The 13,976-nt window shown below is 39.5% G+C and overlaps 1 protein-coding gene across 1 annotated transcript in view; it reads right to left on the bottom strand.

Annotated features, from left to right (window-relative positions):
- DTNA (dystrobrevin alpha) overlaps window positions 1-13,976 on the bottom strand; it is a 204,161-nt gene that overhangs the window by 9,816 nt on the left and 180,369 nt on the right. Inside the window, exons 17-18 of the mRNA XM_081253018.1 lie at window positions 8,927-9,023; window positions 7,101-7,121 (exon numbers count right to left, since the gene is read on the bottom strand). Coding sequence (XP_081109144.1) covers window positions 7,101-7,121; window positions 8,927-9,023 — 118 coding nt within the window. The remainder of the gene's footprint in view (window positions 1-7,100; window positions 7,122-8,926; window positions 9,024-13,976) is intronic.

The raw sequence follows: 13,976 nt of genomic DNA, 5'->3' as shown, positions 1-13,976 counted from the left end.
TGAGGACTCTTCCACAGCAAGGCCCAGAGATTCATCATCACCCCATTCAAACCCCAGACATGCACCACCAGAGCCGTGCTCTGGAATATTCGATTTAGGTCTTTGCTGTGGGTTCAGCTGCTTGCAGTTAAAACACACAACATCAATCCTGTAAAATGCCATGCTGTTAGCTTTCCAGGGCTCAGCATCACACATAAAAGTCAAATCTATAAATTGAGAAAAATCCCGAATTAAAAATGAAGCAAAACAGAAAATAACTCATGTGATGCTCGAGGCGCTGAGGATTCCACTCTCACTCACAACAGTACCTTGGAGTGGCCTGTCGGGCCCAAGGAAGAGAAGTTTGCCTGCTTGTGATGCTTTGCAGCCCCTTGCCCCAGCCTGCTCCAGGATGGGTCTGGTTTCCCCTAGCAAACTTGGGCAGCTCAATGTCATTACCACGAAACCTCTGCTTCTGAGGTACCTGGGCATTTCCTTGCTTCCCACATCAATAAGTGACTTCATGTTTGAGTCGTGCTTTGCCATGTGCACAAGGTTCTCATGTACATCCTCATGGGTTTCTCTCCCTGACCCATTGAAGTAGGTCCCATTATGCTAAATGTATGGTTATGGACCACAACGCTCAGAGAGGTGAAAAGAATTGCCCAGGAGATGGAGCTAGAGTGTCCGAGCTGGGGCCTGAGCCCAGGTGGTCTGCCTGCCTTGGGGTGGGGGGACCTGGATGGGCTATGGCTGGTGACGGATCCTTCAAAGGAGACAGGTGTTGGTTAGGTACCCTGAGATCAAGTACCTCTCTCTGGCAACCCGTCCTGCACATCCTTTTCAAGACAGGGTCCTCAGCAGAGCTCTTTGCCCTTTCTCATCTGATCTTTTTACCAAGGAACCAGGTGCAGCTGGGAGGAGGGACTGGTGATGATGGGAAGTTGGACAGAGGGGTTGAAGGAAGAAGGCTCCTCTTGGCTACACAGGGTGGCTTACCTTCTCAACCCTGGAAGCCAGATCCTCTTCTGCGATAGGAGATTCACAATAATGATAAGACTCCATTTTTGTATGTAATTTACAGTCTCTAAAGCACATTTACATACCTAGTTTTGTTTTATTCTCCCACTAATCAGTGCTAGGAATGATAGTAGCTTATATCTGAATAGCAATTGGCAGTCTAGAAAGCATTTTAATTCCATCTACTTCACTTAATCCTCTCAACAACCATACGAGGTATTATTACTCTCATTTTCCAGGTTAGCAAGCTAGGATCAGAGGTGATAATTACCCAAGATCTCTGAACTAGTGAAGGACAGAGATAAAATGGATCCCCAGATTTTAGGCTACAAGGCCAGGGCTTTCCCAGGGCACCACAGCTGCTCCTCAGAATTGTTGGCACTGTGACCAACCATCACGTATTTCCATCTATGTTTCATAACATACTTTCACTAACAACCTGAAGACTCATAAGGCGTAGGACACAGACTCACTAGGGAGTGGTGGTGGAGCAGTGGCCTAGGGCTTTCTGCTGGGCCAGGCAGTACCTTCTAGTTACTGGGTCATGGAGTGCCCAGGGTGGAGCAAGAGCCTTCAGGCTGGCTATCAGCCAGTACAGAAATACAGGTCCACAGTCTCTTATCTGCAAATGTGAAATCCAATGGGCAACACATGTTGTTTCATAATTAATGTGAGGCTACTTATGTGGTGTCTACACTGTACTGCATTTCTAAAACCTCAAAGATTCTGAGTTCTGGAGCATCTCTGGACCCAGTGATTTCAGATATGGGGCTGTGGGCCTGCTTTTCAATATCTGATGGCTGTGCTGGTGCTGTAGTATACGCCAGCCCTGCTCATACCTGTGCCACCAGGCTCTGCAGCATAGGGTGCTTGTGGGGTTCCCCCCTCCCCTTTGGGTACCACACCAGCCCCACCTCTTCTTGCTTAACACCTTGTCTCCAAAGGCAACTTTTCCAACTCCTTTCTGCCTGTTTCCTGGCTTCAAAACTCCCATCAGTGGTCTTGTGTTAAGAGAAAAATAATGGACTGTGGTTACATGTTAAGGGAAAAACAATTGATGGAGTCTAAATTACACCAATGTGTGAATGGCTAATAGCTACCATCTCCTAAATGAATCTCCAACTGGTGCAATTTCAAGCAGTCTGATTATATGAAGAATTTAGGTGGAAGATTCTACGCTGAAGTAAAGATTAACTGCATCTTTCCTACAACTTGTAACTCCCCAGTCATGACTAGTCTTTACCCAGACTTGGGGGTAGAACCCTGGCTCCCTGGGTGATCAGGGCCCCATCACCTTTTGTCAGGACACTGGTCAGTTTGATGCATAGTAGACTTATTGCTGGGAACACCATCTCTGTTCTTCCTTTCTGCTGTTCTTGCAGGACCACTAGGGAACGGCAGTTGCCTCTTGGCTTTGGGGTAGATTAGTGAAGATGTCACAGAGTTTCATTTTCACAGGTGTGGCCCTAGAGAATGGTGGCCTCTGGTCTGGTCATGAAGCATGGTTGTCGGCTAACAACTTTAGAAGAGTTAGAATGAATAATCTCTGTGAACATCCTTTCCTGGAAATTATCCGGTGATTAATGGAGCAAAGACTTAAGGGACAATGGTCCATGCAGATCAATATATAGATCTCAGATTCCCGAGAAGAGAGGTGATTTATGGAAGAAGGAAAACATACATCATACTTGGCAAATTTAAAATTGTTCTCTTCCTAGAGAATAAATGAAAAATTCATTTCTACCCTCCATTCTCTGAGTCCACTCAACCTGCTGTTGTATCAATTTTTAAAAAGTCTGACAAGATCCATAAATTTTCTGATATTTTTCCAGGAAGTATTTGGGTTTCCACTCAGCACCAGAAAGGAGGGATGCTTCAAGAAAAGTGCCAAATGTCTAATTGTGGAACCAGCACTGTCTGGAGAAATGGCAGAGCAGATGACCCTGAGACAGGAGGAGGTGGTACTATGGACCCTCCCCCACCCAGGTACCCCACTCCCCGAAAGTCAGCCTCTCAGGTTTGGGGGAGAATGCAGTGTAGTCAGGCCTGGTTTTACGTAGCAGCCTGTTTAGCTGCATTCAACCCTCTTTTCATCCTTTCTTCCAGTACACACTGACTGACTATCATCATAGGGCTTCTTGTGGGGATACAGATGAGGTGACTAATTCTGATTGGTCAGACAGGAGGCACCATTTGCCTTGGGTCTTATAGCAGAAATTTCCAGGCAGAAAAGAGCAAGTACTGGGCGGGGAGAGAAGAGCATTCCAGGGCTTGGAGTATCAAGGGCAAGGCATGGGGAGTGTGAGGGGTACTGAAGACACACTGGGAAGGCCAGTGGGGTTGATGCAGCAGGTTCTCTGTGGGGAGTGGAGTGGGATGAGGCTGAGAAGGGGTGGAGCCAGGTTTGGGGGCCTCCAGTGTCATAAAAGGGGCTTAGTCTTTATCGTGAACTCAAGCGTCATTTTCTAAGGCTTTTAAGCACAGAAGCAATTTTTACTTTTCTAGAATTAATTAAACAACTACTAATTTAAAAGAAGTATGAGAGAGAGAGAGAAAGAGAGAGAGAGACAGAGGCTGGGAAGGTATGTTTTTGAACACAGATGTTAGTCCTAATATTGCAGTTGATTATTTATGATGTGAATGATCCCCACGTCCCCTCATTTTTGATCGCTTCACTACTCCATAGAATACCCATAAGAGAGGATGAGCAGGAGAAATAATGGAAGGTGAACCTAAACTGTTAAAATCTGCCATTGCTGGCCTGTTCATGTTCCATAATATATTTGGAAGAAGTAGAAACCTGAATGACTATGATTTCCCGAGTTAAATGGGCCATCCAGTAGTAAATAGAGAAGAGAATGGGTGCAGGAGATGGAATTTGAAATGATGTGTGACTTTCTTCCCTTGATTGAGACAATTAACTAACAAGTTAATGTAAGGAAGAGAAACGAGTGTGTGTATGTGCGCATGCGTGTAAAATGTGGGTCAAATTAGAAAAGTTTATACATTCTCTTGTGTATATGTATACATATATACTTACATTTATGCTTATATCTGACTTGCATATCGTATTTCACAAAGTGGTTCCACATTTGTTATCTTTTAAAGTCTATACAACAGCCCTGTGAGCCATGTATTATCAGTATGTTTGAAATAAATTGCTAGGAAGTTAATTGACTTATTCAAGATCTTATAGTTGTAAGTGAGGAGCTGGGACCACCATAACTCAGGTCTAGCTCCAGTAATGTTTCTTAGAAAATTATTATTGAGACCCTACCTTCTGAACTCAAGGTCAGAAAGGATACTTGGTTTTAGACCAGGTCATAGCATTTGGCCCTGGAAGGATACCAGCAACTCCGGAACATGCTGCCACTGTTATTATATCCCAGCCGCCTTTGTTATTAAACTTTTTATGAGTGTTCTTTTTATGGTTCCTTCAATAAGTCTTACAAATACACAAAGAAGAAAGAGGGTAGGATAATTTCGATTCAAGTTTGTAAAAAAAATTTATTGCTTATGATACCATAATCATCATATTATATTACAGGCACCATTTTAAAAAAAAATTCATGTTCTCTCCTCAAGGGGAATAAATTCATGCATTACTTCTAACAAGAAACAGCATAAGTAGGAACTATATATACCAGTATAATAAAATACATTGAACCACACAGACTTATGATAAAGCAAGTAGAGGTTATTAAATCAAGCACAATTTGTTGTGTGTGGTGTCTTAAATCTGATTTTACAAAGAGAATGTCGCCAAAGGGGAAAGGCTCATAAATAAAAACAGAATTTAGAAGCAGATGCTGGACTAAAACTTCTAAATTCTCTCCTTAGATCATGTTATACCATGAGAAGTCTATAAATTTGGATGGCATTTGTTTATTTCCTTGTAGAACTGCCTCTGCAGGATTGGGACATATGGGGTTCTGTCTTTAATTTTCACTGAAGGTCAGTATAAGAATCAGCCACACGAAATCTACTGCGTGTGTCTGTTTTATTATTCACTACTTCTATAAAGCTCTGAGTGAAAACTTCATTTTATATTTTATGCCAACAGAAATTTTGGTCCCTTGAGAACTGGCATTTCTGTTCTGATAAAACCACCAATTATGTTTTCCTTTTTTTTGCCTCACAGCTAGAAAGCTCATAGTGACACCCTTGTCCCTTATGATTAGCATATTTGCATCTTCTTTAGTTTTCGATTTTTCTATTTCCACTTTATGAAGTCACTGTTTATGTCTCTAGTTGTAAGCTGCCTTGGGTCCTTTTTGAAAAGAGGCTTGACTATGTAAGCAAAGAAATGAGTAAGACCCGCAAACACTCTCCCCACCCAGACAATGCATTGCTGACATCTGGGTGTTGCCAATAATGGTCCTTAAGTACCTAGGCAGCGGTACCCACTGCTGGCTGACTTTCAAAGATGCCGCAGCTGTTGAGGGCCCAGTGGGGAGGAGCTGGAGGGAAAGAAGGCAGTGATGCTCTTATGGGCGCTGCCATGGTTTGGCTCTATGCGTTCATCTGTTTATAAACTTCCTGGTCCACTGAGCCTTTCAAGAATGTGCTGCCTTGGAAATGGTAGAGAGAGGGTCCCCGAGGGAAATGGCTAAAGCAGGGTTGACTGGCTGCAGGATGGTTGCCTACTCTCTCCACTAGGAGAAGGAAGGTTATATGTGAGCCTTATTTCCTTTTTCTATGCACACACTGAGTAAGAGACAGGAAAGAAAAGAGGCTGTTTGCAGAGAAGCACCATGAGATGGCATTTTTCATTACCATGATCTAAGTGTGTTGTACGTACAATAGCAATACCCCATGTATGCATTTATGGGCAATAATACAGGCAGCAAATGTGTGTCTTTTACCCAGGGGGACTGTCTCTCATTAAAATTTGACTTCAGTTTAGTGAAGTAATTTTTTTCACAAAATACAAATAATGTAATACATTGTCTTTATTGTCTGACATTACAGATTTGTTTTACACTTTCCTTTTTTACAGACCTTGGGAATGAAGGGTAAAAATGTGTCCAGCATTTTGCAAACATTTTTTGTTATACACAAACACGCACAGTGAATAATAGGAAAGAGAATACAGAAGAATGAAAAGGTACGTTGAAATCAGATAGGCTGTGGTTCTAATGGATCCATGGAAATAACATAAAACTTTTTGATAAGACCAGTAAGTGGGATATATTGTTATACACAGCTTGGTACATGCACTTGAAACGAAAGCTGCTTTTATTTTGCTTTTGTTTTATTATTATTGTATTTTGAGTACGCTGCTCCCTCTGCTGGCTTCTGCATCTGGCTACATGGCCAGACAGGGGGCTTCAGTTCAGGCTACAGTTAGACAGTCACAAGGCTCCTATTTCCAGGGAAGATGTATGTAACACCTTGTGAACTCCCACAGCAGAAAGGTGCTTGGTGGTACAAGAAAGGCTGAAAGTTACCTATTCTTTGGAGATGACTGTCAACCAATGGTAGGGATTCTGGTTTGGGAAGTGAACAGTTACGGAGTACAGTCTTTCTCTTATTAGACTGAGCACCTAACGGTGAGCAGCGGGGAGCAGGGCTTAAACATTATGCAATGAAAGGAGATGTAATTGGTTGGTTTTTACAAAAAGAAGTTCCACATCTTTTCAGTAAAATGGAAACTGAACTGAATATTCACAGCATGAGAGGATGTTGAGGTTAGCTTCTGAGTGCTGTGGATTCTACCTAGTGTAATGTTAGTGATTGTGGTGAGTGTCTTTCTATGAAGAGAAGGGTCTGATCAACAAGCCAGAAGAGCATGAGACTGGTTTGAAACTTAGACCCCTGGAGATCTAAAAAGTTTCCAATGAGTTAAAGCGTGTTCCCTGTTCTAAAGGACATAATAGCTCTTCTTTTGATGTTGACGGTAGTAATAGTTATAAAAAATGCTAAATTTTATATGTCTCCAATCAAGCACTACATTGAAAAGGAAGCAAATTAGTATAATTTTTTTTCTCTTTCCAAACTGAAGCATGAACATACATTAGAGGCGAAAGCAATGAGAAAAACGGCAGGACGGCAGGCCCCTCCACTGTTAGTTAAGACCTGCAGTAGGGGACATAACTTACTCCCTGCTTCAATTCTTCTTCCTACAGAAAGATCGAATCAATAATAGTTAGATTACCCAGGGTTCCAATAAGAGCAGGTATACAGTGTGAAGGAATGAAGGTGGGGGAAACCTCAATGTGGCTTTGATGGCAGGTCAAGCCTCTTCTCCTGGTGACTTTAGTTCCAAGTCTATTTAGATATTTGAGACTACAGACCCATCTCTTTCCTCCATGCATCCAACCATCCTTCAACATGATTTCTCTCTCTATCCTGCTATTGGTATATCCTGATACCATAGACTATGCTTAATTAGGCTATGTTGATGCCAAGATAGCTGGTGGTAAATGGACTCCTATCTCATTGCTACAGTTACAGAAGCTACAGAAGTAGAACCAGGGGGTTGTTTTCAGGTTCCTGTCGTTCAGTGAAGGGAAAGATGGGATGGGCCCACTTCATTTGGTAGATTTGGAAAAACAAAAACCAGAAAGAGCTTTTTTATATCATCAAATGAGATAATAGGGCAGAAACAGCAAGAGGTTATTAGTTATCTAGTCCTGTCTAAACATAGATAGTACAACAAAAACTGAATTCTGCACTTTATATGTCTAATACAATGAAAAGTAAATTTTGTTTAGTAAAGATAAAGCATTCCTGACACTGATAGCAGGAAAAGTCGACTAAGGAATATAAAAGAATAAAGAAAACAAAAGAAAATTGTTACACTTATATCAGTGCCTGGGACACAGTAGGTTCCAACAAATATTTGTTAACTATTTAATTTTTTTAATTAAAAAATAAATAAAGAAAGGAAGGAAGGGAGAGAGAAAGGATAGTAAGAAAAGGAAAGGGAAGGAAAGGAAGGGAAAGAAAGAAAGAAAGAAAACAATACAGAAACAATAAATGATGGGGTGTCAGGGATGTGGGAGATCCAAGGACTGAAAGGCAGGACATCTTGTCTCACAAGTGAGTTGTCCCAGAGACTTTGCTTATGTCCTTTTATCAGAAGTTTTAGTTCCTGCCTTTGGCATGTCACAGTTCCAGTCCATACTGGTTCATGCTTATTTACATTAGGCAGGATGACAACAGAGCACTGAAACCTCTGCTGGGGCAATCATGGACATGAGGCCACAATTAGTCTACTTTTGGGTTGAAATGCAATTTAGTGCATACTGAAGAAGGGAATAAGATTTATGAAAGAAAGAATGCCACTTCCCAATGAGAATTATTATTATAACACTCTGCAGAGGACTTCTATAGATCATCTTATTAAATGCTCTACCTGCAGAAAAGTTAAGGAGATATGCCCATTTACAATTTGCATTTGAAACCCAGAGAAGTTATGTGACTTGCTGTAAAGCCACACAGATTTGACAACATTTACTGAAATTAACAGTTACTCCTCTTAATAAAACTATAATCACCAAAATTATTTAATGGCTGTATCTTCATTTTCTGAATTAGATATTAGCTTCTGTTTAGATTAGTCAGAATTTCTGAAGGCTATGAAATGTAAAATATTTCTAAATAAATTCAGTTTTATTACTTCCAAGGACAAAAGGAACTGTAAATGAGCCAACTGGAAATAAGTTGTGCCATGAAGGTCCTCAGTAGTCTGGTTCCAGGAAATGGATAAGAATGAGCCCTATAATTGACTGCTATCATTTGATGTGCCTAAGAAAAGGTATTAAAACTGAGTTTGAAACCACATTTTGGAGGAAATCACATATAGTAATTGAAAAAACCATTGCACATTATGTGCAAATTTCTTTTATTTTTTTAATTAGAAATTTTTTTTTACAAATGCCATAGTTGTAGGTCTAGGAAACATTTATTTGAAACATCTTACCTTTAGTAGCTTCATGAGACCTTCTAACTGGACCATTAGCTCTCTCCGGCTCTCCTGGAGAGCAGACATTCTCTGTTCCAGCTCATCCTTGCGCTGTCTAAGAAAGAAGCAGTTGTCATCAGAAACAGCATGCAATTCACTGAGCTAATCACATTTGGCAGTCTTGTGGAACACTAGAAAAAGGGCATCTCTGGGTCTTTGACATAGGTTACCAGGCAGGGAAATGTCAAATGAATGAACAATTATAGCTTGGGTGTATGTTTATTTGTTAAAAGTCATACTAAAACAAAATTAAACTCTTATTGGATATTTACCCCCATCTACCCTGAATTAACTATTTAATGAAATCTTTTCTGAATGCTTATTATGTCATGGACCCTGTGCTGTGCCATTGGGTCCCCTTGAGATAATAAACAAAAACCAAACTGTCACTGAAAAAGGCCAATCCCTCAGATCCTCCAAACCCAAGGACCCTTTTGTAAATCTCACAGAAAACACTGATTACCTTAGTATCTGGAAATCAGATTTAGAAAAGTACATTTTTAATCTCTTCAATTCTTAGTATGCAATGTGGTGCCTTTCAGAGGAGAAATATTCATGGTATAGATTTTATAGTCGATATAAACATTCTGGCTTGGGTTTGGCCGCATAGAGTGAGGTCAGACAAAAAGGAGTTCCTATACAATTGTTCTAACAATCTACAAGGTTTGTGTTTGCTTAATTTTGGTTTGTTTTGCAGAACTTCTATCAGCTGTCAGCAAGAATGAAAACAATGAAGGACACGAATATTAATGATTCACATTTCTGAAGTATAAGTATATTTTCCAAATCTATTTCAAATCTATTATTTCATGACCATTAGTGAAAAAGTAATATATACATTTTTTCCTTGCCCCAAAGGCTTCTGTCTGATTTTGAAATATTGGAAATTATATTTTAAAAAGTGTGTGGATGCTTTAACCATGTATGTGTTAATGTATGAATAAGTATGCCTAATCTCAATGGCACAGACACAATATTAAGTGGAGCTATAGCAGGGACTCTGAAATGAAAAACTGACAATATAAAAATGTCACACTGAGTTAGGTCAATGACTCATCCAATTAAAAGATATTTTGTGGGAGGACAGGTTATGGATATAAAGGAGACATTTTTAATTTGCTTTCATATAGGCCTTCTCTATAATGAATTATGAATTTAAAACTTATAAACACATCACTCTTTTTGAAAATATTTATATTTTTGGCTTTTATTGCCATTTAAAGCTTATTCCAGAGCAATCTTTCCTTTGATTTTCTTTACAATTGCCTCTTTTCTGAATCCCGAGGACAAGGAACATCATAATTTTATAGACTTTAATGTTATCTTATTTTAGTCTTTGGTCTTCCTGGTCTGTAGCATTCTAATTTTGAAAGTCTTGCCCAATTCGAAAATATTCTTCAATGACAAACCCATTAGCTGTTTTTTCTTTGACCTTGTCTGCACATGGTGTTCCAACTACATCCTCAGAAGGGCTTGGCAGAAGAGTAGATAATGTTTCTGATTTATTTCCAGTTCTCTTCTAGATACTGTTCTATAAATTTTGGCCTTTTGATCATAAGAGCACTTTGAGAAGAAGGTTGAAGCAAACTTCTAATATTATAGGTAAGAAATATTAAGAGAAGCATCCAAAAACTATCAGAAAAAGTTAGCTTATAGTGATCTATAATTAACCAACATTGAAAAAAACCTTGTACATTTATCTTACAGTAGTACTCTTTCAAAACATGACATTTACTCTTTCATGCATTTGATTGCATTACATTTAAAAAAACCCATTCATTTAATAATGTCTTCTCTATAAGTGTTTATACCAGTGGTTACCAAATGTGGGTAACACATCTGTGGTGTAGCCTCTACTGTTCCAAGGAAAAATGAGAAAACAAGGACTAAGGAGTGATTTTATTTTCATAGAGCTAAAAATATTCATGTCTGAACAAATGCCTTTTATTCTGTCAGATTATTTCTAGCTTTGTGTGTGTGTGTTAAAACCTACTTTCTTTAGGACAGTGTTGGGACAATAGGCAACATTTTAATATGAACTGTATATTAGATAATAATAAATAACAATATTAACTTTCCTGAATTTGATGATGGTACCATGGTTATACAAGAGACTGTCTTCTTTTTTCTTAGAAAATATATACATAAGTATTTAGGGGTAAAGTGTTATAATGTCTGCAATTTACTGTCAGATGGCTCATCAAAAATGCGTACTAATTTACATATATGAACATATATAGGGAGATGCAGAAGGGTGTGGCAAAATGTTTGCAATCTCTAGGTGAAGCGTAGAAGGAAATTCATTGCGATATTCTTACAACACTTCTGTAGGCTTAAAATTTTTTTCAAAATAAAAAGTTGAAAAATATAGTCATTCATGAAACTTGCAATAACAGATGATGGTAGTTTAAAAATGTCATTATATGGTAAAACAAAAAGTACTCAACTTTATGTTGTTTCCCCAAAATAATAAAAAAAATTAAGCTGGTCTAATGAAATTCAAGTCTGGAAACCACAGACTTGCATCAGAGATTATGATTCCATTTTTAATTGGTAAAACAAAAAAAGTCTCTTTATATTAATAAGTTTTCTCGAAGAATAATTTTATATACTTTGAAAAGAATGCCATGTGTATAATATAATGCTTATTTTTTAGGCAAGGGATAGATATGAAAATTTATACTTGTTTTTCTTAAGATTTGTAGTGTCAAGTTGCTTCTGCAGTTTTCATTAATGTTTTCTTCATTACAGAACATGGTATTGTCTTTGCAAACATAGTTCTTTAGCTGTCTTTTAATGGTTCTGCAGTGGGAAGGCTCACTAGATCACCTTGCAAAATTTCCCTCAGATACTCCATCCAATATGGGAAGGAAAGACCTAGGGAACCACGTGGAATGTTCCAGCCCTTTCTCTGCTTCATCTGTGGCTCTTGATTGTCTGTATTCTTGAAATTATGAGTAAAGCTCAATACTAGGGTAAGATCATGTGAATCTGACTTGACAATCTAATCCACTGTGTTAACTTGATACGTAACTCATCCTCTAATGGCTTCCTATTGTAGGATTGATAGCAATATCCTCAAGATGAATGAACTAAATGAACAATACAATGGAGGATGATAAATCTGATAGCAGTGTAGATGGACCAGAGGCTGGGAATCAGAAAAGTGTTTATTATAATAGTACAGGCAGGAGATAGTTAAGACCCAAGGAAAAGAGATAGAATATACCTGTGATGCTCATTGTGCAGGATCTTGGGCAAGTTATTTAACTTCTGTGAATCTCAGTTCCTTTATCCATAAAAAGACTATAATAGTAATGTCCAGCTCCCAGGATTTTTTTTTACAGCTACTGTATGGAACAGTGTATGTAGAGCTTAGTGCATAGAAAGTGTCAGATTAGCACACAGAAATGCCTATCCTATAATCCTATTCAGTTGCCAGATCTTGGTTGCAAACCTGGCTTTCCACTTTCTTGTGGCTGAAGTAAAAAGGGAAATATGATCATTTAGAAAGGTCATGATGCCCTTAAGATAAAAATAAACTATGTGTTCATGAAAAGCAAAGCTCTGATCTTGCTGCCCCCATTCCCCTACTAGAGAAATTTCTCCTGTTGGCTTCTCAGTAAGAGGCCCAGAAAGGATGTAACAGGTGGAGAAGACCTCTGTCAAAGCTACAATAAGGAGTTCCTTTGGCGGCTTCACATGGTCACCCCTCAATGGGAACTCAAGGCCAAAGTAATTGGCAAGAGGTCATTGTTTTGGAACTCTTTGAAAGTCTGAAATGACTAAAAGATAAAACACCCAGAGCAGGTTTTCTTAACCTGGGATGTCAGGGTATCTTTGAAATCCCCAAATGGTTAAAAAGTGCTTAGCACAGTATAAATGGTTCATAAGCATCTAAAGAAATATACTTCAAGGGAGTGTACTTCTTCTTCCAGGCAGAAGAAATGTGGAGAATATGGAGGCAGGTAAGTGAATCAGCTAGGATTTAGGTGTCTCAAGCCTCAAGCCTTATGTATGGGCCACCAGCTGACAGTGAGGGCCGAAAGTCTAGAAGTTCCCCATAGAGCCAGACTCCTTAGTGTAGCTTTGAGCTAGGCTGGGGTCATGGGAATGCCCACGAGTCAGGGCCAGAGGATGGTTAGAATTATTGGCCTGTTCCAAGACAGCAACATCAAGGAGGGAAGAAATATCAGTTGGAAAAGTCATCATCAGTGAACCAGGTACATAAAGATGCCTTCCCAGATGGTATCATCCTAACGGAACCAAATACTTTGGAAAGCAAATGCTAACTGGGGGGAACCAGTGAAAATGTTTATGAAAATTCCTAGTCACCACCCTTCCACTAGAGAATGGGACGGCCAGTAAAGAGGTATAAAGAACATTCCAGGCAGAGACAGGGTGCCCTGAGGTGTAGATGAATGACTATTCTATTTCTAAGTTGGTTTATTCAGTTATATTTCTGTGTACACTAGACTTAACTTTCTTAACTTGTGAGTCTGGAGGGCCTACACGATCCGATTTGGCAAAAGATGCTTTCAAGCAGTGATTTTACTTTCATTTGCCTTTGAGGAGGAGGATGTAAAACATCACTTTTTCCTTCTTTTCATTTTCATCCCTTCTGTGTGATGGTAGTGGAATGTGCAAGAATTTCTATTACATCTCTGTGAAAGTAGGACCAGAAATCCCATATGTTGAAAAGGAAGAATTTCTGTTTCTTCCATTAAATTATTTTGTTCTTCCAAAGTATGATGTGATCTCTTCACATCAAGCAGCCTCCACAAGCTGCAAGTTCTATAGGTCTCCTTTCCATAACTCAGGCCTTTGGTGGGTTTGCCCCTCTAGCCAGGTGCACAAACCTGGGGAGACTGGATCCCAGCTGAGAGGCAGGGCCTGCCCCCTGGCCAGATGTGCTGAGTGCTCAGATGCTAATATGGCCAAAGGGCAGGTTTAGAGTGGAACCCCCAGAAACATCCATGACTACAATCAATAGGGGCTTGGTAAAATC

Source organism: Mesoplodon bidens, assembly GCF_964165515.1.
Source record: "Mesoplodon bidens genome assembly, chromosome: 13".
Lineage (NCBI taxonomy): Eukaryota > Metazoa > Chordata > Mammalia > Artiodactyla > Ziphiidae > Mesoplodon > Mesoplodon bidens.
This window is presented reverse-complemented; position numbering and strand designations above follow the sequence as displayed.